Source organism: Candoia aspera, chromosome 1 (assembly GCF_035149785.1).
Source record: "Candoia aspera isolate rCanAsp1 chromosome 1, rCanAsp1.hap2, whole genome shotgun sequence".
Taxonomy (NCBI): Eukaryota; Metazoa; Chordata; class Lepidosauria; order Squamata; family Boidae; genus Candoia; species Candoia aspera.
This window is the reverse complement of record NC_086153.1, coordinates 123,354,740-123,379,316: the sequence shown is the minus strand read 5'-3', so window position 1 is coordinate 123,379,316 and position 24,577 is coordinate 123,354,740. Positions and strand designations below refer to the sequence as shown.

The window sequence follows — 24,577 nt, the reverse complement described above, 5'->3', positions numbered from 1 at the left end:
GGTCTAACATACTAGATATGTCCATGCCTGCATGCCTACATGAATCATGGGGGATGGTAAGGAGAATAACAGCTTTCTGTTCTCTTCAGTGCTCACCTGAAAAGTGACTTGGGCATCAGTTATTGGATTGATTATAATAAAATAGGAATTCCTGTCCACAGAGCTCTAATGTAGAACAAAGTCATAATACTGAGTGGAGAAGATAATTCTTCTCCCTACCACTTTTTTCTCAGAATCACCCACTAAAGCTACTGTTTGCCCTCTAATAAGGTGTTCATACCTGTCTGTATATTGCAAAACATTTGATTATTGTAGAATTTAGTTGACTACTTTTAATTTGAAAGATTATAAACCATAGTAGTTTTAACATACTAGATATAATAATAAATATTTTTCTAAATCTTACGAAGACATTTAATGTTATTTTATTATCTTTTTTGCTTTTTTAATGAATGAAGAGAGGATGGCTCAGTTTGTGTCTCAGCTCAAATTGCCTGCTGCTATGCTAGCTTCCCAAACTCATGGAAAGCCAGGTCTTCCAGGAAAAGATGGATTACCTGGGCCACCTGGGGAACCTGGAACACCAGGTAGGGCTTCCAAACTCATTCCTGTATTTGTATTTTATTTTCAAAGCATTCAAACATCTTCAGAGTTGGGTAGAACTATACAGGTAGCTTCCTAACAATTAACTTTTAAATCCATACTAGTGTTTTCTAGACTAGACCAATATATTAACATTTGTTTAGGTGTGGGTTTCGTTTTATATTAAAAACTTCTAATTAGTGCATAATCTTAATAACTGATAACATCAGGATACTGATACACTCCTTTTATTAATCTGCAATTATTCTAACAGAGTGCTGAAAGGCAGCAAAGTTCTAACAATAAGAGGATTATCCCACAATCAGCTATTTGAGTTTCTGTTCTTATGAGTCCAAATTAAAGTATAGACAAAATGATGAACTGTAAATGTTACAGTCTATTACTTTTCCAGTAAGTTTAACTATATTCATATATTCTTGTAATTAGATTTGTGCAATAGCTAGAAAAAACAGCAAGAAATTCTGTAAAGCAGCATATTGATTAACTGGGGGAAAAAAGGAATGTTTATAGTTATTCAGCATTATGTTTCATTGGTCTCAGTGAATCAGAACTCTTCAGTGTGTTATTGGTACAGATTATAATGCCATTTTAGATGTACAGACAAAATATTTGGAGCTCACACTGTAAAAATATGATTGGGATAGTAGATGTAAACCATATATGAATATAGGTCGTTCTTAATTATTATTTTTTGTTAGTTTGGTCTGCTCTGGAGTCAGAGCAAGTCAGACTGGAATGAAGAACATGAAAGCAAAGCTGAAGAAGGGCGGAACACAAAGCTGTAAGGAGAAGAATAAAGGCTTAGAGACTGATAAAGAGCAAACCTTTGATGAGCTCAGAATGAGAAGAACCAGAATGAAAAGATCAAGGATTGTTACAGGAGAACTAGAGGTTTTTCAGAATATGGCTTGCTCCTCACCGGAATATGCAAATTCTTGTAAACAATCAACTTGAATATCTCTGCTGCTAGATTGTTTAACCAGGATGCACAGAGTGAATAGCTTAAGATGTTTGTAACAAAACAAAACAAAACAAAACAAAACAGCAAGCCATGATATAATGTGAATGATTTCCCATTGGCATGTGAAGGACTAGAAACAATGCTTCTAAGGACAAAAATAATAAAAGCTGCTTTTGGTGTTTTAGTTGTAAGGAGATTATTGCAGAACATGGCTGAGTGTAACATATTATCCCATGCATCAACCCTAAATCATCCATGCTTCAAAATGTTGAACAAAATGTGTACTTTGAATTATATGCAGATGCCCCTTTACAGTAAATATTTCAGTAATTCAGAACTAATGCTGCAGTTGAAAATTCAATCAATTCATCTACTCCCAAAAAGGAACTGGCTTGTAAGATCTGTTTCTCAGAAAAATACATCCACCATCAATGTTCCTTTCTTTAAATACGCAATGCTGAGTTCACACTTCTAGAGCAGGGTCCCCAATCTTTGGGGGCTAACTGGCACATTGGGAATGCTGAGCATTTCTTGTGGGCACTATTCCAAAATGGCTGAATGCTGAGGGGCATTCCCATTCACCAAATGGCAGCTGCAGGGGACATAACACCAATTTGCCAGATTGTTACCTGCCAACCCCTCTATCCCTCCTCCAATACCTCATAAGATGTTCTCTAGCTCCCCAACTAATTTTTCTCCACTCACCTCCCCCAGACAAGTGAGAACACTTCCAAAGCATTGGATGACAATTGCTCCTCATTTTCGTTTTCTAAAAAATGCTGGTGGGACTCATTCAGCCCTCAAATCATAAAGAGGATTCTGGATACTGAGGCTTTGTTTTGCAGAGTATCAACTACAATACCTGTTGTTGCTGCTGTTGTTGTATCCTTTCTTAAAGAAATAAAAATTCAGGTCAAGTGGCAGGACCAAGGAAACCATCTGCTGGCTACCATTTTGGGGACTCTGGTCAAAGAATTTTATAAATATTCCCTTACATTTTGCTGCAATTCACTGTTGAAGCATGTCAAATGGTTTTAAAAGCACTTCAAGATTAATACATGGATTGCAGCCAAACATTTTGTGTGCCGGGTGCCGTTCCTCTGGGTACTCTTTGCATTTGTCAGTGTGTTCTCTAGCCCATGTAAGCTTCGTGCCCCGATATACCTGACAGGCTCTAAGAGGCTGCAACAAACTCTGAATTGGTTGATTTGCTCTCCTTTTACTTACATCAACAACTCTGTTCCTCTACTCTCTGGAACAGGGTGAGTAAAATATATAATAGAAACATAACCAACATCCAGAGAGCCAGTTTGGTGAGGTGGTTAAGGCACCAGGCTAGAAACCGGAGACTGTAAATTCTAGTCTGGCCTTAGGCACAAAGCCAGCTGGGTGACCTTGGGTCAGTTGCTCCCTCTCAGCCCTAGGAAGGAGGAGGCAATGGCAAACCACTTCTGAAAAACCTTGCCAAGAAAACTACATGAAGCTGCCGAGGGTCAGTATTTCCTTGAAGGATCACAACAATAACAATAACAACTGGCATTTGTAGATAAAGTCACATGTAACATATAAATGAAATGCTCTCATACACTTCCATTTCAGCAATAATAAAATATATTTACTTCAAAGCTTTCTCCTCATGGAGACAGCACATGTCCTCACAAGTGGATACCTTTCCTAGTAAACTCAAATGGGACTTGGAATTCATTTTGGCTGGCTTACATCCCAATTTTGCATGTTCAAGGGTACTATTGCAGAATAGCACTACCCAATTTGAGCTGCCAGATTCCAGATGGCTGCAAAGAGTTTGTCAGCCTTCCCAGGTAGACCAGACAGAAAACACAATCAGATGAGCTAATTCTACTTTATCGTAAGGCTACATTAACGGAATCTTGCAAGTATGAAAGTACAAATCTCCCACTGTCTTCTTTACAGCCTGAGAAGGTAGGGAGGGTCCCTTCTGAGCCTCTTGCTCTGCCCATTTTGCAGCTGCAGGCTATGCCCTCTCTTATCTGACCGTTCCCTAGGCAGCATCTCTTCACCCAATCTCTCAGGGTCTTTCTCACATACCATTACAGAGTTCAACTTTAGGGGATCTCTTTACATGTAGTCCTCAACTTACAATCACAGTTGGGACCAGAATTTCCAGTCACGATGCAGTCGTAAAGCGTGACATCACATGACCATATTGCTTAGCAATGATAGTCCTGGCAATCCCAGCAATCCCTGTTGCCATAGTTAACCAAATTCCATTGGTCATTAGCCAAGGACCCACCCCAATCCAAGCCATTCTAGGCTTGGTCCCTCCAAACCCCAAGCCTCAGTAAGGTAAGGGACTGCCTCCAACTCTCCCCACCTGCCTGTCTCCCCCCATCTCTGCCCTTTTGGGTGCCCTGCACCTGCCATGCAGGGCGGAAAGCAGCCCCAGAACCATGTGGCTCTGGGGCTGCTTGCCACACTGTGGCTAAGGGGCTTCTTGGGGTGCTGTGGTCGTTAAGTGACCAGTCGTTAAGTGAGGACTACCTGTATTGAAAATGCTTCAACTCTTATCACAAGGCTGAAAGAGTGCAATAGCGTTCCCCGACAGAACACGGAGCATTCTTTGGGCATTTACTGCCTATATAAAGAAGGGGAGAGAAATACTGCTTGTGGCTCAGCTCCCTTCATGACTTTTTGTTTTGTTACTTTATTTGACTTCAGTTGGAATAGAATGGGATGTAGAGGAGAGGCACAGGGAGAATCTAGAGAAGATAGGAAGAATCCTGCAGTCACCCTTCCTGTTTCTGCAACAGTGCCATGATTGGTGGATGCTTTTCCCACCAGCTGGTGATATGCTGAAGAGGGTAGGCAGGAAAGCCAGAGAAAGCAATCAGTCACTTTACCTCACACAATCTAAACAGCACCATTTGGTGGTGACTCAGAATATGCAAAATAGAGGCAGGAAATGGATAGGCAATGGGGCCAATTGCATACCAGAATCATTTCGCTTCTGTCTCAGGGATGGGAGATGATCAGTATAACTCAATGGTACAGGAAAGCCCTAGGCCTCAGTTGTTTTCATGTTAAAATTGGGCAACAATTAAAACAAGTTTTGAATTATGCTATGTTACTTTTATTAGTGCTGCAATCACTAATAATGCAAGAAGTATTATGGGAACAGCTGTTCCTATCATATGTGTCAGGAACTAGGGGGGTTCAGTGAAATTCTTGGCCTTGTTTAATTCTGCAACATTGTTGTAATGCTGATTTGCAAATGGTCAATAAGCAAGAGTCATTTGAGTAGGTAGCCTACAAGTATTGGTAATGAAAATATAATATAATGTAATATGATATTGATTATGTGCCATCAAGTCAATGTTGGCTCTTAGCAACCACATAGATAGATTTTCGCCATGATAATCTCTCCCCAACCTGATCTTTCAGGTTTTCCAACAGTGCACTCATTGCCACTATAACTGAGTCCGCCCATCTTGCTGTTGGTTGTCCTCTGCTTGTTTTTCTTTCCATCTTTCCCAGCATTACAGCATAGTTTAGTTTAGTTTAGTTTAATATAATGCAATAGGGAAAATGCTGAAATCAATAACCAGATAACTTAAATAAGCCTCACTCTCCTTCCACTGCATTTGGGTTTTCAAACTGTATTTTGATTCTACCCACTGAAGAGTCTTTTTTGCAATTTTCATTTTGATGTCCTGTGTTTCTGATCTCTAATTCCCTGAGCAGTGGGATGTTTCAGGGCATCTCTTAATAAGATGAATTCCCTCATGTGGTGAGGGTAATAGAGATTAAATCACTTGGGATTGTAGTTATATTGCTTGTTTTCAATCATACCGTTTGAGCAGTGGGGTGGGTATGGAAGGTGATGCTAGGAAGAATTGGTGCTGGGAGAAAATGTTAGCTTCCCAAAACAAAACTTGTAGTGTGCCATACTTCTTCTTGCTTACCAGCTGCAATTGTCAAGCAGGATATCCCCCCCCCCAAAAAAAAACCACACACAGAAGCAAGTAGTAGCAACCAGCCACTAACATGCATTAAAGGAACAACTTCAGTTATTGAGACATTGAATAAAAATGTTTCGTATAGCTAACTAATAGTCTAGTTATAGTGGGTAAATTTTAAAGCTGAAATTTCTGTATCATCTAAAAAAATACCACAGCTATGTGGCAGTCTGTAATTGCATCAGCCTTATTTTTTATATGACTCTGAGGAAAGTTGAGGAAATATAGAGACTTTTCCTCACAAGTTCAGGTGGTCCTCACTTAACAACCACTCATTCAGCAACCATTTGTGTTAGCAGATTGCTAGGAAAGCCTTTGGCCCAGGAGAGATCAGAAAAGTCACACACCAGGCATTTCTATAAAAATAATTTTATTTACAGAAAGCAAACATATTTACAGGCTCTCAGTGAGAGCTGCTTAACTCTCTACATGCCTACCCAGAAGGGAAACTGAAACTAAAACAAGTCCAGGCAAGTTCTTCCCCCCAGGTGCAAAAATTAACAACTGAAAAGGGGACAATTAAATTCAACCTCTTCACCTGGCCAAAATGATTAGTTACCATAGTAACCTTAATCTGTAGTAGAAAACATATTAACAATTTGAACTTGCAATGGCACTGAACCAGTGGCAGTTACGATCAGTCCTCAGAGTTCCAGCTGTTACAGGATCCCACGGTCACGTGGTCGCCATTTGCAACCTTCTTTGCCAGCTTCCAATAAGCAAAGTCAATAGGAAAGCCGGCAGGAGGTCACAAATGGTGACTACGTGACATCCTCACCAGTTTGGTCTAGCAGTTAAGGCAACAGGCTAGAAACCAGGAGGCTGTGAATTCTAGTTCCGCCTTAGGCTTGAAAGCCAGCTGGGTGACCTTGGGCCAGTCATCCTCTTCCAGCCCAACTCACCTCACAGGGTTGTTGTTGTGGGGAAAATAGGAGGAGGAAGGAATATTAGGTATGTTTGCCGCCTTATTTATAAAAATAATAAAGGCAGGATAGAAAATAAATAATATTAAATAAATAAATAAATAAATAAATAAATAACGGCTCGTGATGATTTGCTTAATGATGGCAACCAGAAGTGCCAGAATTGCTGTCACTAAGGGGTGCGATCAAATGACATCACACTTTATGACTGTATCACTTAGCAATGGAAATTCCAGTCCCAATTGCCATTGTTAACCAAGGACTATCTATAAACACTTTATATGTGCTTTTGTTTAAAAAAAAGGCTAAAATTACTATAAAAGGTTTTTTCAATGCAGCAGATAACTGCATGGATTTCTAAAAAATGTGTCTCTGGCTCACTTTTTTAACAAACTTGTTCTTAGCTAGCTCCATACACTGATATGATATGATACGATATAATAATGTATTCCTCAAAGATCTCCACATTGGTAAGATAAAAATATTTCCTGAATAACATATAAGATATTCTGAACCCTGTCTGAGTCCCAAACATGAGATTTTCTCAATAGAAAGTACCTTCATGTAAATGCATCTTAGCTGATTATTAAATTAAGTAGAAGGCGGAGTAAAGGACTGTAGAAACACAGTCTGTTCTGTGGTAAATAATCCATAAATGGTTCTCATAGTTTAATCTGTTGTTCTGTCATCAGATTGCAGGGCAAGGGGAATATTTTCTCAAGTGTGGAGAACTATAATGTACTATAGGCATCCTGTTCAATAAGAAATACACAAAGAATGTTGTATATGCTGAGGCATATTTTGAGTGAAAGATGAAACATGCCAACATTTATATTTAGAATGAAAAGAAATGCATACATCAAAGAGAGGGGAGTCTTTAAAAGATCTTCCACACATTTCTAGCAATGTTAATGTTTCCTGTCTAGTTAAGGGGTTTATAATGCAATGCCCATGGGCACCATAACATCTGTGGCACTCCTAGATAGTACCCACTCACCCCAAATTTTAATGAAAAATAATATTTTTGGTGGCTGGAATCTTGCAAGATAGCTAAAGCTTGAAAAATATTTTATCCCTAACATCACTCAAAATGTGCCAGAGTGTTGGCCACCTGAAAAGATTACTGGCCCACGTGTAGGTTAATAGTGACCCTGCACCTTTTCAAGTCTTCTAAATGGGAAACCTAGATTCAGATCTTACAAAGAAGCAGTCCTTATGTTACCAATGGGACTGAAGATTTGGATGTGCAGCCCGAAATGGATTGGAGAATGATACAAAGTCTTACTGTCAATGTCCCTTTTTTCAAGCATTCCTGCCTATGTTTGTCTCTGCATGGGCATCTACTCATCCAAAGAAATACTGCTTATCTAAATAAGTTTTGCATTCTCCTCTAAACTTCCCAAATGCTGCCAGGGCTAAAAATGTGGTTAATTAAACTTACTGCAGTATTATAACAATATCATTACAATAATTCATGATTAACCAGTTAGAATAGGTGCTGAAATAACTTACCTTTGTTTCATTAGGGATTAACTGTGAGATTCAAAGTTGCACCTTGTTTCACTTGAGTTTAAAACCTTATATTAACACCTTAATTTTCACAATAAATTTAAAATGTCACTCAGGTAGACTATGAAGTTTCAATGCTAAAAGTTTAATAATTACTAAAATATACCTCATATTTAAAACTGCTGTGTTAATGACAGATAACTGTTTTGGATTGTTCTTGAATGGTGTTCTCTTACCATATTTAAATGTTTTTCTTACTGCTTTGATTCTGTAAAATAAAGCCAAAATTTAGAAATTGTTGGTGAAATGTTTCATAAATGTTTTGCTGTTGCTCAACAAAGTAAAAATATTTTATGTAATTTGGATGTAGCTGATCATTGTCTTTTAGAGTTCATAGCCATAAAATGTGAGTTGACCCTTATATCCATGTCAGCAGACGTTTCAGGGTGCATTATTCCTTCCTTATGTAACTATGGTTCCAAATTGTTTTATTTCCTTATCCATGACACATATAGACATTCAAGTGATGGATACCTAAGGGGATAAGCCTTTTTTAATGCATAGCACCTGGGGTGTCCATGGGCAGGAGAGGGGCTAAAAAATCAAGATGGCAGATGTGGCTGCACAGTTAAAACCTCACCCATTTTTTAAAAAGGGAGCAGAGTTTCATTTGCACGGCTACAGCCATCATCTAGACTTTTTTTTACCCTTCCTGCAGATGTCCCTGTATAGCATGATAGGGTTGGTTTTGGGCAATGATTTTTATTGTAAAATAAAGCAAGGTGGTATAACAAACAGGAAGCATAAAAATGCCCTTGCTAGAAAGAGTAGCAATTAAAATAAATTGCATAGCTTTCTGACTACCATGTTTATAAAAATAATCATGGTAATTGAAGGACATTAGGAGAATTATTTACCATTCTGTTCAACAGGACATAGTTCCTAGATAATATATGAAGATAATAGTCCTTAGTCCTTTTTAATTTATGAAAATCTTATGTCCCATTTCACTGTCAGTTTGTTTCTTAATATATGCCATTTTCTTAGCACTGTGCATGCTTCCTGTCATGTTTGTTTTGTTGAGGAAACTTTAATTGAAATCACATTTAACCATAATTGTGTTCTTCTAATTTCTTCCATCTGACAACTCTAGAAAACTAATCTCATGCTAGCACTGGCATGCATGCATCTCAAGTGTTCACTTTGGTCAGAAAAATCTCAGCTATGGGCTTCCTCCCTTTTCATGCAATTCTTTGTTTTCTTGCTGATAGCCACAGGCTGGGTTCACCTATCATCCCTAAGCTATAATGTGGCTTCTTTCATTTCGGTTTAGCATACATGTGAACATATATATCATGTGTAAATCATGATTTATGTCTTTGCATGATGTATGAGTTCAAGCATTTGTTGCTTACTCAATAAACTGATAAAGCAAACCATGGCTGTTCTGCAGAACTGTAGATGCATCAGCTGGCTTCTGTTGCTCAGTATACCGCATGCTAGTCTACATGTACAGATGCTGCTTCCCAAGTAGAGTCAAACTATGTGATTTCTGAATGCATTGCTAAAGGCATTTGTTTTTCTTATTCAGAAGTATGTTGGAAGGAGACATACATCTTTGTCTGCTCTTCAAATTGCAGTCATGCTCCTTGATCAGACTTTCCCAGATTTGAACAGCAGTGGAGGACAAAGGGTTAACCCACTCCTAAATTAGGTTCTTTGGTATCCCTGACACTTACTTTTCATCAAAGAAGAAAGCAAAATATATACATACTTTGTATTCAAAGTAACATTCAATATGAACCTCTTTTCCAATATGAGAAGCAGAATGAGAAACCAGAAGAAGTAAAAACAGACCTCAGCATTTGCAGATCTAAGACTTACTTTAGTTCAAATATGCATTTCTGTACCCATTTTATCATTTCTTACCATATGTTTCCTGATTAGTATTGTTGTGGCAACTCACCTGAAATCAGTGTGACCCAACAATGTGAACTGGTGCAGCATTTGGAAATGAGCAGTTCAGAACTGGTTCTCTCAGCTATCTGCTGCATCTATCTTTGTCCTTTAATAATGATTACAAGACCTTTTGCCTATCAAAAGGATGCCTTTGATGGTTCAGAGATGTTTAGAACCATTGATAATCCTTCTCATTTTCTGGCAGTAGAAGATGGAATTTACGTTGTTTTAAAATCCTCCTTTCTCACAAAACTGCTATTAATCAATCCCAAAGAGCCATTGTATCCCAAAGAAATTACAGCTCTTACAAAAATCTGATTAGAGCTTCATATTTTGGATGAATACAAAGATGCACAATTGTCTATAAGCTTTCCCTTAATTTCACTGAAGAAATCTGAAAGGGATTGGGGGAGGGGGGAGAGCACAACCTTTTTTTCAGAAGTGCTTATACAACAACTGCATAAGGTGAAATCTATTCATATCATTAACTGCAATATTGGAACCCAGTCTTAGGGAACAACCATAGAGGCTGTTCTTGTTGCCTTCTCCAGAAACACAACTATTTTTGAGGGCCACAGAACCACTCAGACCTACCAGGTCTTTGTAAACTTCTTTCATGTCTATCAAAATGGGACTCTGATGTTCCCAAGAAAAAACAATGCTGTGTTGATCTCAGAGGAGAAGCCAGTCCCCTCCTGCATGGGGATCTGAAACCTTCCTGGGTTTTTTGTTTGTTTTTGTTTTTGTTTTAATAATTTCTTCATGTACCACTATTTTCCATATAGGTAACTGATCATATAGAGCAGTCTTCTCCAATTTAGCACAGTCCAGATGTGCTAGGACTGCCACTCCCAGAATATCCACCCAGTATGGACATTCCAATACATCAGGAAGGTGCCAGATCAGGGAAAGCTGATGTAGATGGTGTCTATACTAGTGCTATACTAGATCCCCATGCAGTGGTTAGGTTCGTGTATTGTGCTAAACAATCATGTGGTTTGTTTGGTTCTGGCTTAGCATGTTTTATGAACCCAAGGCTAGTGAATCACAACTTACAGTTGTGTGTTCTGGGAAAACAGCCAGTTATGGTTTATTGTGAAACAAGCCATAGCTTAGTGCAGTATGTGAACCAAGTCAATGCTGAAGATCAAGTTGGCCAGTGAGGCTACTTATTATAAAGCCCATGTGGAATACCTTGAATTTTTTGGCAACCCTCGCATATAAAGCTTGTAATAGCTAAATCACTCTGTAATTATGCATACCTTGGCAACCTATGCACAGATACTAGAATCCCTGTGTTTAAACAAAAATGATATTCTACCCCATATTTGTTTTGGCAGTTCAATGCTGCTGAAATCTCAGGTTGCAAGCTTTGTGCTCAGCTTTTTTTTTTAATTATATGCTAAATTTCCCACAAAGTTATTCAGTTCCCTGCCAATTCTCCATTAAACTTACTTTCAAGTATTAACAAGGAGAATGCATTGTCTGCTTTTCACTGCACCTTGCTGTCTTCAAATCCACTTTAATCCAAATTAGGCAGAATTAATGCCAGTAAATTCTTAGATGTACCCAACCAGCACCCTTTGTGTCAATATCTATTTCCTCTCCATTAGGAACTTTCTGTGTATCGGAAGAAAAGTATGTAGAGTATTGCTTAAATTTCCAGCATCAGAAAACAAACAAGTTAAAATACTCTTTGCCATTATTACTGAGGAAATAGTCTAGCCAGACTTAATGGTGTCATTTCAGGGCCCTCTTATTCCGTTTGTATTTATCTTCTCTAGGCTACAGAGGACAAAAAGGTGAAAGAGGTGAGCCTGGAATTGGCCTGCCAGGTGATCCTGGCCCACCTGGTCCTTCAGGTAAAAACAGCTCCTACTATTCTTGACAACACAACAATTTTTTAAAAAGCAGTTACTAATGTGCATTGAGTTGCCCTGTCAGGCATTACTTCTGAAATAAAAGTCAAGACCCAGTGCTGGACCTCTGACTGAAATTAACAAGGCTAATTGCAGTTTCTTGTTTGTTTGTTTGTTTGCTTAGTTACTGGTATGCAAGGCCCACCCGGAGCTCCAGGAGAACCAGGTGCCCAGGGACCACCTGGCCCTACAGGAAGATGCAATCCAGCAAATTGCTATTACCAAGTCTCTCAAACTCAGTCCCGAACAACTGGGAAATGAACATCTACTCTGGATATATCTTAAATTCCTGAGTTATATTTTCTTCACTTCTTCCCCCATCCCCCTACCAAATTATGAAATTTAAGCTTTAAAATGTTGGTGAATTTCTGTTGACATATATTTTATCGAGCATCTCAGTGGAGCAATTCTTGTCCAGAGTTAAGCCAATACTGAGATGTTACTTTCTTGAGTTCATTCCATATGTTTATAATTTTAGTCTACTTTTCTTTAGCAAAATATGCATCATGATGGCCTGTTGACCTCTTAATGGTTTTTCAGTTTATGATTTTTTTTAAAAAAGTTAGTTTCCTACTTTTACCTTTAACACAGAAGTAATATTTAGTTTTCTTTTGCTGGATGTATCCGTGGAGCTCCATGTTTTAAATGACAAACATGGTTTATAATATAGTAGCCAGAGTTTTGAGGTTTTTCTGAATGTTTGGTTAGAAATCTAAGTAATAACTGATATTTTCCTTGCTTCTGTCACCATAATGCAATATGGTAAGAACTGCAAGGCTTTTTTGAACTATGTCTACATTTCTGAATAACCTAAAAGATCTTTTGAGTAAGGCTACCATATCTGGGCCGCAAAATTGGGACAACTACAAGACAGTAGCAAAGTGATACAGAAAACTCTGAGTCTAGCAATTCTCTAGATTTTGCAACCAACAGCTGGCTGTCTTACTTCTGAGCCTCTCTCATGTTAGTTGTTACTCAGGGGACAAATGTTAATGCAAACAAAGCACATGAGTAAACTGCAACCTAAGTTATATATTTACATTATAGACCAACCAGAAGCTAGTTGTATGCATGTTTTTCAGATTTGCCTTCCTATAAAGAACTGTTTGTAGGGTTTTCACTGCACATATGAAAAAGAGCCTAATTATTAGAGGCTAGTTTATTTCTCAGAGGGATTGCTGATAATAACTTGTCCTCATTAAAATATACATGTGTACTTCAGCTACACTAGAAGGTCTTATATTTAGGTTGATAATTATTATGCTGTGCGAATCCAATCATATGCAATCTTTAGACCTGTCAGCCCCACTGGATAGACTAGAGCAGGAAATCAATGCCACAAGAAGGCTAGAAGTAGCCTTAGTTGAAGTTGGCTGTAGCAACAGAATCTTCAGCTCTGAGTGTGCTGTATCTTCCTTCTCCCCACCCCATCCCTAGGAAATCAGGGAGCTCTCTGCTTGATCTGCTTCCAAATATCTTGTCTCCCAGGACTTAAAAAGTGTTTCAGCCCCTTTTGCCTAGGTAATGCTTCTCGCATATTTCTGCCAAGGTCATCTTTCTTATTCTCTACAAGTCCTTCATCTGCAAGTCCCATTGCCTCCAGCCAGCATGGCAAATACCCTGCTTACTGTGTTATAGGGTATCATCCAGTACCTGGAAAACAAGAGATTATAGAAGATTGCACAAACCTAATGGGTTTCCGAGGTTTATTGTAATACGATAAGGACTTTAGCTCAGGTAAAATTCTGACAGACAAGATGGAGAAATTCTGCAAGTAGTTGTAGTTTGGAAAAAAGTATCTATCATCTTACATTTTGGTCAGCAATATTTGCTTAGCTCCTCTTTTTTTTTGGGGGGGGGTGGGGGAGGTAACATCAAACATCCAGAATCAAAGAACAGCCAAACGTTAGCAATCCTATTCAGCTCATTTACATTGACGTAAGATAGGCTAGCTGGTAGTACATACAACTATCTCTGAAAAATTCAGTGGTTGAGGCAGATGCCTATTTCATTTATCTTGAGGATAAAATGATTGTATAAAGTGAAGTGAAAGAAAACTCTTCAGTAGAGATATAGCATTAGTTAATAAAAAATGCTGGCATCTAGGACTAATGAAAAATCCCAGAGTCTCTCCGTTCGGAGGAGATGGGCAGTGACAAATTTGGTAAATAAATAAATAAAAGAGGTATTGCCTCTTGGACTGATTTCTATTTTAAGAAATTATCTGGAATAGATACAGTATATCTACATCAAAGCTATTTTTTTTAAAAAAGGAAGATGCCTAGGTGGGAATAGTAAAGGTTAGTTGAAATGTAGTTCCTTGTTGGTTGGATATCTTCTATATCTGGAGTAAACAACTTTATGGTAGCTGAGGGCCATACCTGACAATTTTTTTTTGGCATCTGAGGCCACAGTACAGTGGATGTTGATGTAATTTGTCCTGAAGTTGTTCTGAAGTTGGATTATTGTCTTATTTTGATGGAGTAAAAGGACATCTATGTTTCAGTATTGCAAGATGGACTGCTGGATAGCTATAATGTCTGGCAGGATTTTGTTCTGTTTTAAGTTGTTAATCTTGTTTTATTTAACTTTTCTAGTGATTCCAAATTTAATTCAGACTTTTTCAATTATTTTAAATTTAGAATTTATTTTATTTAGACTTTGTTATGAGAATAACTGTAAGTGCTATATTTTGACAAGCTTCTGTAAAAATACCACATTGTGGAAATATATAGAGTAGTTGAGATTATATATAATATGGTGCTTTGTGTATATTTTGACTTTTCACTAAGTGAAATATAACTGATAAATTATTTGGCATCCTTACATAGAGGTAAAAGTATAGTACTTGAATTTATCAGAAAAAGAAAACATTTATATATTTTGGGGAAAATATGTTCAATTCACATTGCTTTTATTTTTGTTTGCCTGTGTCTGATAATTATATTTATTGGAAAAAATCATTTGTTCAAAGTTTTAATAGGTGATTGGGATAAATGCAGGTTATTTCTCTTGGCTTCTCTTGGCTTTTCTGAGTAATTTTGGCAGTATGCCTTTCCATCCTCAACTCTTGAAGACATTGTGTAGCTTTGTGCAGGAAAAAGGCCAAACTCAAAGGTTGTTTAAAATCTTTCATGAATTGAAGTACAGGATTTCTGTTCTTATCCTTAATGTCTATATTTGTGTGTGTGTGTGTGTGTGAAATCTTAGTTCATTTTTAAAAATTGTGTGCTGCTTTTCAAACCCAGATAACCCATTTTTTTTCTAGTGCCTTCACATAGTTTTTAAGTAGCGAAGTTTACTCTAATACTTTATTAAAATAAATCAGGAATTAGTCTGCGCATCCTATTTTAACTGAGGTCACATGGTGTCTTGAGGCATGCATATCTTTATTCTCTACGTGCCACATAGCAGGCAGCTGTAATAACTTTTCAATTTAAGTAGAATATTTTTTTCTCAACTATTGAAACCATAAATTGAAATATGGAGAATGTTTCCAGATGGAATGCAAGTACTGCTACAAATCGAACCTCTGTGCAGAAAAAAAAGTGCATTTTTGTATTTATGCACCTTTCTAAACAGGTTGCGAGGACCACTGGGAAACTAGTGGATAAAATACTGTTGTCTCTGGATCTCAGTTCTGTGAATAAGACTGCATGACTAAATGATACAGGAAATGTCTTACATTGAAGCATCCACAGTCAATCTATTTCTGCAGATGGAATCTGTGCACACAGCAACCTAGTAAATGACTCCTTGTAAGCATGGAAGTGGGGAGGTGTTTGCTTTTGCTTCAAAGTGGTTGAGAGATATCTTGATGTTCAATGTAAGGTTGGACTCTGGCAAAGTTACACACAGAATTAGGAGTCTGTCTTCAGATGTCTCTCTCTCTCTCTCTCTCTCTCTCTCTCTCTCTCTCTCTCTCTCTCTCTCTCTCTCTCTCTCTCTCTCTCTCTCTCTCAAGGAAGGTCAACAGATACCAGACACAGTCTTGGTTTATTGGAACTCTGGTGGCAATCCAGAAAAGCTGCTAAATGGACCCTAGATAGTGGTGAAAATGGATTACATGGAGAAGTTAGGTTGTGGAATCCCATAATCTTAATTCCATAAAATGAGTCTCTCATTTCCACTTCCCTGTCCCTGCTTGCTCTAGAACTCTGTTTCTGAAATCATGTTTACTGCAGAGTCCTGCACAGTTTCACACAATTATGTATTTTTATCTCTAGATTGGGGTGCATAGTTTGCAGGTGGCATGTGACCGCTAGAAGTTGTGGATTGCCTCCCCTCACGGTGCCAGGATGTTAGTCTGCCCATCAATTAATCAATGAACTGAGGGGATTCACCTTCCTCCCAGCATCAGTGCTGGGAATCACTGCCAACAGCAGCAGGAATGCAACAATTCTCCATCTCAAGTAGAAAGGATACACGTGTTGGTTCCCTGTTTCCTTTGAGCAAAGATGGTAACGTTGGGCGGTATGTCTCGGTTTCTAGTGTGCTTGTGATATGGTCATGGGTGGCAAGGTTGTGAGTGCATGCTCATCAGCTTCCTGGCAGTTGCTCAGCCTCTCAAGCACTGGCCCCACTCTTCGTGTGGCTTCAGACCCCAGAGGTTGTGCACATCTGCTCAGGGTCTTGTCTTCACAGTAGCAGATGTGAGGGAACCAACTGTAAAACGTTCTGGGTTGGCAGTGGAATCTGTAGAATAAATAAGATGCGATTCTTATATTCCTTGATTCTGGTTATTTAAACATTATATTGTCACAAAAACCATTACTATTTCTTCAGAATTATCTTAAGCAAATTGTAGTATTATTTAGATTTGTCTAAGCAAAATCATTCACTCTGCATAGGTTAATTAATGTGAAATCTTGCATAATTCTTCAGGGTCAGTGCTATACCTCCTTAGGTCAATTTGTTGGTGTGAAGCACTTTTTCTTTTTAGCTTATGCTTATGATTTAATAGAGTTTGAATTCTACAAATGCATGTAAGATAGGAAACTGCACTATATAATAAATAACCTTGTGCCAAGTTTCCTTTTTTGTCTTTAAAAGATAATAGCTTTTTTTTTGTCTTTTGTATAAATAAGGGAACAATTCAAACAAGGTTATATTTGTTTTTTCTTTAAGTCTCATTGTTTTCAGCAGGAGATAACATAAGCAGATGCTTATATCTCCCCTTTGAATCAAAGGGATTTGATAATGCTTATCTTTGGATGGATAATCCTCACTGTGTTTTTTTTTCCTTCCAGAATAGTTTGGATATAGTCATAATTTATTTTATGTAGCTTGTACATAATAGGGTAACAAAGCCTTGGGCACAATCTTGCCCCTTCTACACCTGCAGCTTTGTGTAAATGGGGTGGAATCCTCACTGGGTTTCTATGGATCTCTGCCTTGTTCCATATTTCTTTATGGGAGCAGTAAGCATATTTCAATCTTTACATAAATAAAAAATGCCTTGTTAATGATGTGAAAGCTACACTATTTATCTCAGATATTAAATTTTAATATCAATAATTTTTATATAAAAAGTTGATTTAGTTTTAGGGCTAATATAAGCCTATGTGTTTTCTTTCCTTGTCTTTAATTTTAGCTTACCCTTTATTACCCCATGCAAATGTGTTTGATATAAATATGCATCACAAGTTTTCCATACTTTTGATAACCATTAAGAAAACACCAGGTCATTATGATGATTATTTGTAGGTTTTCAGCTGCAAAAGTATTTGAGTGAATTTTAAATTGCAAGAAAAGGTAATAAATATAAATAGACCAAATGGATGTACAAACTTTACAAGAACCAAACTGAATGTCACAGTCTAACAATTAAAGGTGCTTAGTCCACTGTGGGTTTAAGCATGCTTACTTTACTGTTAGATTATGATCTAGGTTCATTGTTTCTGTTTTCTTTTATAAAATACAAATGCTTTTAAATTATTTACTGAACTTTTCTTGGGAAATATTTAGTTATCTCATGTGCTCACAACAATTGATGGTAGCATATTTTATTGTTGTCTTTTCATTATTGAATAATATTGCCTTATCACTTGTCTTCACATATCTATCTGTTTTCTTCAAATCCACAAGTGGGAAGTTCACTTGTTTGCATATGCTATCTTATCTGCTTTGGTCTTAAATGAAGGTTGAATGGCATTTAATTGAACCTGACAGATATGTTTTTGTTTTTTTGTGTGCATTTATAATAGTAAACATGTGGTTATTTTTTTAAAATAAGCCACATTTAATTTGTAATTGTTTCAGAATTTTATATAATTCTGTTTCAATAGTTTTGATGGAATTTGCATTCTCCTCCTGGTTTATATTTCATGGAACAATTTCCATTCTATTTCATTCTCTGATCAGTTTCTTCTATTGTTTATTTATGTTACTGCTATGTTTAAAATAAAAATTAACTGATGGAATCACAGCTTTAGGATTGTGTTTCTTCCTATTTGCTGCCCTGATCCTACGCAAACCATTTAATAGATTGTAGAGCACTTTAGAACAATTGTGTATATAGCAGTGTAATCAGAGTTCTTGGCTCCATAAATATTACTAATAAATTTATAGTGCAATCTTAAACATCTTCACTCGGAAGGAACATCCACTGAATTCCACAAACTTACTCCTCAGTAAGAGGATATAGAATTACAACATCAGTGTACAATTTATGGACTTTTATACATAGGAAATTGATATTTTAAAATGGTCAAGAAGGCCAGAAGTAGTTTTCATGAAACCATCTTGTCTACAGACTATACCCAGGCAGGACTGAGATATTTTGCTGCTGGAGGTCAAAGACATTTTACACACACACACACACACAGAAAGAGAGAGAGACAAACATATACACACACACATACATGCATACATATATATATATATAAGAGTTTCATTGCATACTAGTTTATAACGGGCAATCCCTACCTGACATGATAGAGGCAGGCTGCTTAGGAGACAAAATAGGGACTGACAGACAGAGCTCTGCCTCTCCAGCATGTGCTGTTGCTGCCTGCCTCACTTTGTCTGAAATGGGTGCCCCATTCTTCTTAAGGATAGGGCCAAACTTAATAAATGCCTGTTTCCTTAAACCACACACAGGAGATAAGGTGAGTCATAGACCATGAAAGTACTCAAATGTATTTTAAAGCAGTTGCTCTTTCCATTAACTATTAAGTGTGTTTGTGCCAGACTTCTTTCACTCAAGCAGGACTTAGATAAGCTCACAGGAAAACCGAAGAATTTAGACTAAATATTATTTATTGAAGAACCTTAGAATGCTATAACCAAAACATCACTTAGAATGCTATAACCAAAACATCACTAATTTAAGAAGTAGCCTTATTTATGAAAGTCCAGTTCAGTCCTGCTTGTATTTTGTTCCTTCCTGTCCTACTTGTACCCTTCTTTGAGCAAGCCTCTTTTCTACTAAGAACTCTTTGTTTTTTAAATAATTGGGGTATTGTTTTTATTTTTTCTTGCTGAACATTTTAGTATACATATTCATGAAGAATTTTACAGATACAATGAAGAAATAACGAGAAAACAAAGAGTAAACCACACTTATTCTTCCAAAGTGTCACTCTGTCATAGCTATCTGTAATGTAACTTTGTCCTGTCTAGATCCTAAAGTGGACTTCTTACAGCATTACTGAAGCCAGAGGGGTGAGTCTATTACAATAGAGCCAGCTCTTCCCTCTCCTGCATGAAATATGTACTTCTACATACTGTATATTATTATTTACCTGTATTAATTTTATTAATTTTACTATGCCATCTAAACTCAGATTAACTCATCTTAGCCATAGTTAGTATAAACAAGCTAACATCAAACCATAAGTAATGAAGCTGCTTGGACTTCAATAACCATAACCAATGTTCAAATGATAGCCTCAACTTTGGCTGACATAAAACTGAACTTTTTTTTCATATGGATGCACATCTTGCAGCTCTCAAAGGACAGGTGTATCCACAGTGCTATAATTTCTATAAACTAGGGCCAATTACCAAAACCAGGGTACATTTCAACCCATACATAGCATTCTGGATTGCCTTGTGACCAAAACTAAGATACTCTCCAGTAGGTCTGGCTGTTAATGATGCAGCCTATCATCTGAATATCGCACCGTAACAACATTATGGAAGACTTGCAATGCAGAGAAGGTTCAATACAGTGTCCACCCAGAGTCCACTGGAGTTGGCCAGCCAATAAATTTAAATGAATAAATAAAATTCATTTATTCTGGAAGCATAACTTTCATAGAATGACTACCAACAATGTGGGAAGAAAGAAAACGAATATAAGATCTCATCTGAGCTGAGTGGGTTCCAACTATCTTATAAATAGGTATCAGCCAGCCCACTTTCACCTGACTTCAGCTGCACTTTTCCAGGATATGAGAAGTGGTGTGGGGACTACACACATGCACACATGTATCCATACTGTTTTTCCATATCTGCTGCCATGCCAGGGAAAATCAGAACCTTCCTCTGCATGAGGCCTGGGTCATTTTTCTATCATCAGCCACAGTAGCTGGCACCTGTCATGAACACCTATCTGTACAGACTTTTCTGAAATAGCTCAATTACTGTGATAGTACTATGATCATTTGCATATTTCCTATGCTACCTGTAAAAAAAAAGAATTCACAGTAATTTAGCAAAAAATTAGCTTGAATAGCCAGAGAGATCTGGACCTTAATACTAACTTGAGGGATCTATTGGAATAAGTAACCAGGAAGGCACAGGTGAAAATAACCACATAGTTAACTTCCAATGCACAGAAACTAGACAAAAAGACACAGGGAAAAGCGGAATTGATTATTTTAAAAGGGCACTTTTATTTTTGATTTACAAGTGACAGATCATGTGATTCATAAAACAGGGATAATGAATTCATAATGGACTTTTGTTTCATGAAAAAAAATAAAGCTAAGATCAAAATACATTACTATTTTGGAGGATGTTATGTACTAATACTTTTGCTAGTCTTTCCAGTGCCATCCGATATTTGATTTGGTTTGGTTTTTGCTGCAGCAGAGTAATAAAGCTACTTCCAATTATTATTAGAAACAACAACAGTGGGATTTTTTCAAAAAAAGGAAATCTAACAATGCTCTTTGTTTGATTTTTATTTACCTTTTATAAAAAGAAATGCAAAGGATTAAGCAATGCTATTTATTTCATTTTTATACAACCAGAGATAAGGTATTTTAAAATAAATAAACTCGCTATAAATTTTAACTGTTCTCAAAGATTAAAAATCCTTTAGCAGTGGCTTTCTGACTTCTGGGTGATCCAGACAGATGAGCATATGGTAGAGATGATGATGGGGTCACATTAAAGAATATACACAAGCTGGCACAGAAAACTAAAGTTATTTCACCTAACATATCCCTGGTAAACCTGGCACTGAAGTATAAGCAAGATCCTCAGAAATTAGCACTTTTAAAACAGGTGATGACATCTAAATCTCAGCGACACGCAGAGTACATTCAACTGGCTAACTCACAGCACTGAAATGGGCTCTAGGGAGAGGGAAAAAGAAGATGTTCATAACTTACTGTTCAAATGCACGGGACTGTAGAACAGAAGTCTGTTATGTTCTCTCATTCTGTAATACAGTCCTTTACGAACCCCAAAGAATTAACAGCTGAAAAACATCAACAGCTGCCTTTCACCGCAATTCAAAAAAGAAAAAAGAAAAGAAAAGAGCCATCTGGCATCACTTTGTAAGCACCATTTTGAAATGTTTGGCTGTCTTGTACTGTTTTAGGAAATGGATGGAGGGGACAACCAGAACATTTGTTCTGTCAAGGCTTTGATAGGATTTGCTGTATTTTTACAGTTTGATTTTCCTAGACTGGTTTCTCTTGATTGTCAGATATCTGTGCAGATCAAAGAAGGTTTCCAAAACTTCATGTCATTTAGTATAATACTGCATTTTTTCATGGTCCTTTCACATTCAGCCCTCCTTGTAATCCAGCTTCCACAGAACAAGCTGATGGTTCACAATAACCAGGAAGACCTGGAAGGCCAGGAGGACCCGGAACACCAGGGGAACCAGCTGCTCCAGGTGGGCCTCTCTCGCCATCTCGCCCATCAGTGCCATAGCTGGGCTTGCCGGGTTCTCCTGCAAAGACAAAAACTGGGCCATAAGAGTTCATAAAAAGCACCTAATACCATTTTGTTGTCAGTTTAAAAGACTTATTTGCAAGGATGATCACATCAGCCTCCGTCTCTCCTATTAACCACTATATGCAAGAAGAAGGTGCAAAGCATTAGTGGAGGCTCTCTGCACAACTGGGACCTCTGGAAAAGTGAAGTTCCAAAGTCTTAACACAGGATAATTGTTGCGGTAGACCAGTGTTTTTTAAACTTGGTAACTTTAAGATGGGTGGACTTTAACTCCCAGAATTCCCCAGCCAGCATGCTAGCTGGGGAATTCTGGGAGTAGAAATCCACCCATCTTAAAGTTGCCAAGTTTGAAAAGCGCTGCTGTAGACAGTCACGTTCTGTATGAAAGGGGAGGTTGGGTTCTCACTTTCCCTCCTGTGCTAAGCCAATAGGAAGTAGGTTTTCCCAATGAGTAAAAGTTTCACTGGATGGATTCATAACACTAGATAATATGCAGATCTAGCCATCCTAGTTTGCAAGCCATGGTCTATGCTTAGTATGCTCAGTGAACCCAGCCAATTATAGTCTATTCAATCAACCACAGGAAATAATAGTTCACCATAATATGTAAATGGAGTCAATATAACATCCAGGTCTTTCCTTCCATGAAGGCAGTCAATAAAGGCAGTCACAGAAACCATAAATTGTTTTACACTAAGTCAGACACAATTGATCCATTGTGCCTGGAATTATCAGTCTGACAAAGTTAGACAAGACATTGAAAACTGACATACACAACAATGTAAACTGGGAAAAGAAGAGGGAGATTGTCTGCTAGGAAATTAAAACAACAGGACACATTTTACATTTGATGCAGAGAAACATAAAGGGGTTACTTACAGAAGTCTATGTAATACAGTCTTTTAGAAGTTAGCATAAGATTATTTTTATTCTACCTAATTATTTGTACTATATTGAACACTAGGGGGCACCTTTGCTTCATTTATAACTAATGAGGACTTCTGCAGTACCTCCCACCCCTATTATATCCCTAATATCCAAAAGCTGAATTTTAAAGTGCTGTGCCACCAAAATCAATTTAAACGATTTGCAAATCCTCACACAACTTGTTTTAAGTGGAAAGTTATGTGGTATTTTTAATTTATTCAATATATGCTTAGTCCTTGTCTCATGCAATTTTATATACTGGGCAATTATGACACTTACATCAGCTGAAACTGATTTTAATACTTTTTCTTCTATGGCTTCTTTTTTTAAAACTGATTTTTATTAATGTGTAAATCCTCAGTTTTCCCCACCAAGATGAAGATGTAAAAAGCAACATGACAAAAGAATGGTTAATATTTATGTTTCAGGAGCCATAAACTGGGATCTAATCTTAAGAAGACATACACATTGGCAGAATTCACACATAATATTTAAGCCAAGATTTCTCAACCAAGGTTTGTTAAACATAATGGCTTACTTTGCACAGCCCCATAAATCATAATGTGTGGGTTAACTTACACTAATCCAAAACAAACCCATTATGGCTTGGTATTACATATTTGAGGTATAGGCCACCGAATTGCAACAGAAAAGGGTGAGAGAAATTGGGATATAGGGGAAAATGGTTGTGTGTTTGTGTGTATGTGGAGGGAAAGGGGAAGGGGTGGGGAATGGGAATGATGAAGCACTCATTCTTCATAGCAGACACCTTTATTTCTAGCACTGTGCTAAATAGAGTTTTTAACGTGAAATCATTTAATCATTTCTTAGATGACTCCGGGACCGCCTTCAATACTCACCAGGGAGTCCTGTTGTTCCTGGTAAGCCTTTGGGCCCTTGACCTGGGAGTCCTCTCTCCCCTTTTTCACCTGTTTCCCCTAAAATAAAATTAAGAAGACAAATATTTTTTATTTTTCACATATTTACTACTCCCTTACTTCTTTAAAATGTTTATATTCCACCTGTCATCTTGTTTAAAATTTCCAGTTGAGGTACAGCCAACTGTGGCACATCCTTAAGGCTACTAAAACTAGAACAAGTTAAAAAGAATATGAAGACTTTTGTCTGGCAAGAAAATGTCTGCAAAGAAGGTGCCGCTGTTGAGAAAGAGCCTCCTTTGTTCTGGTATGGCTTTGATTAAGGAGGAAACTGGGCTAGAGGTTAAGGCACCTACTGTATGTCCAGAGAAATGTGGGGCTCTGCAGATGCTTTTGAATATTTATGGTGGATGCTTTTATCAAGGCACCTGGAAACGGCCTTAAGAACAGATCTTAAAAGCCTGATGCACTTTCAGATATATCTGCTTCCAGCTATTTACAGCTTTAAAAATAATTCCTAGTACCTTGAATTTAGCCTAGAAGCAAATAGCCTGGCTTATCTATATGGTTAAATGTAGGCCTCTAGTCATGCCAATAATACCAGAGTTTAAGGACAATTTAAACTGAATTAGACCAATTTTCTAGTTCCAAGGCTTTGATTTTTTTGCAGTTAATCTCTGCCCCTCTTTCCTATCTCACGATTTCCAAAAGGAGAGTGCCTGTCTTTCATGGCAATTAGTAAGTGGGTTTCTATTCCTTACATCCT

General features: G+C 37.5%; 2 protein-coding genes across 2 annotated transcripts in view; one reads left to right on the top strand and one right to left on the bottom strand.

The window, feature by feature from the left end:
• The window catches only part of COL19A1 (collagen type XIX alpha 1 chain), a 182,591-nt gene extending 170,209 nt beyond the window's left edge, over nucleotides 1-12,382 (top strand). Inside the window, exons 46-48 of the mRNA XM_063313353.1 lie at nucleotides 459-587; nucleotides 11,735-11,812; nucleotides 11,994-12,382. Of these exons, the coding sequence (XP_063169423.1) occupies nucleotides 459-587; nucleotides 11,735-11,812; nucleotides 11,994-12,130 (344 nt within the window). The 3' untranslated portion in view covers nucleotides 12,131-12,382. The remainder of the gene's footprint in view (nucleotides 1-458; nucleotides 588-11,734; nucleotides 11,813-11,993) is intronic.
• An 8,714-nt stretch (nucleotides 12,383-21,096) lies between these two features.
• The window catches only part of COL9A1 (collagen type IX alpha 1 chain), a 74,057-nt gene continuing 70,576 nt past the window's right edge, over nucleotides 21,097-24,577 (bottom strand). The window contains exons 35-36 of the mRNA XM_063297808.1: nucleotides 23,794-23,871; nucleotides 21,097-22,001 (exon numbers count right to left, since the gene is read on the bottom strand). Coding sequence (XP_063153878.1) covers nucleotides 21,817-22,001; nucleotides 23,794-23,871 — 263 coding nt within the window. The 3' untranslated portion in view covers nucleotides 21,097-21,816. The remainder of the gene's footprint in view (nucleotides 22,002-23,793; nucleotides 23,872-24,577) is intronic.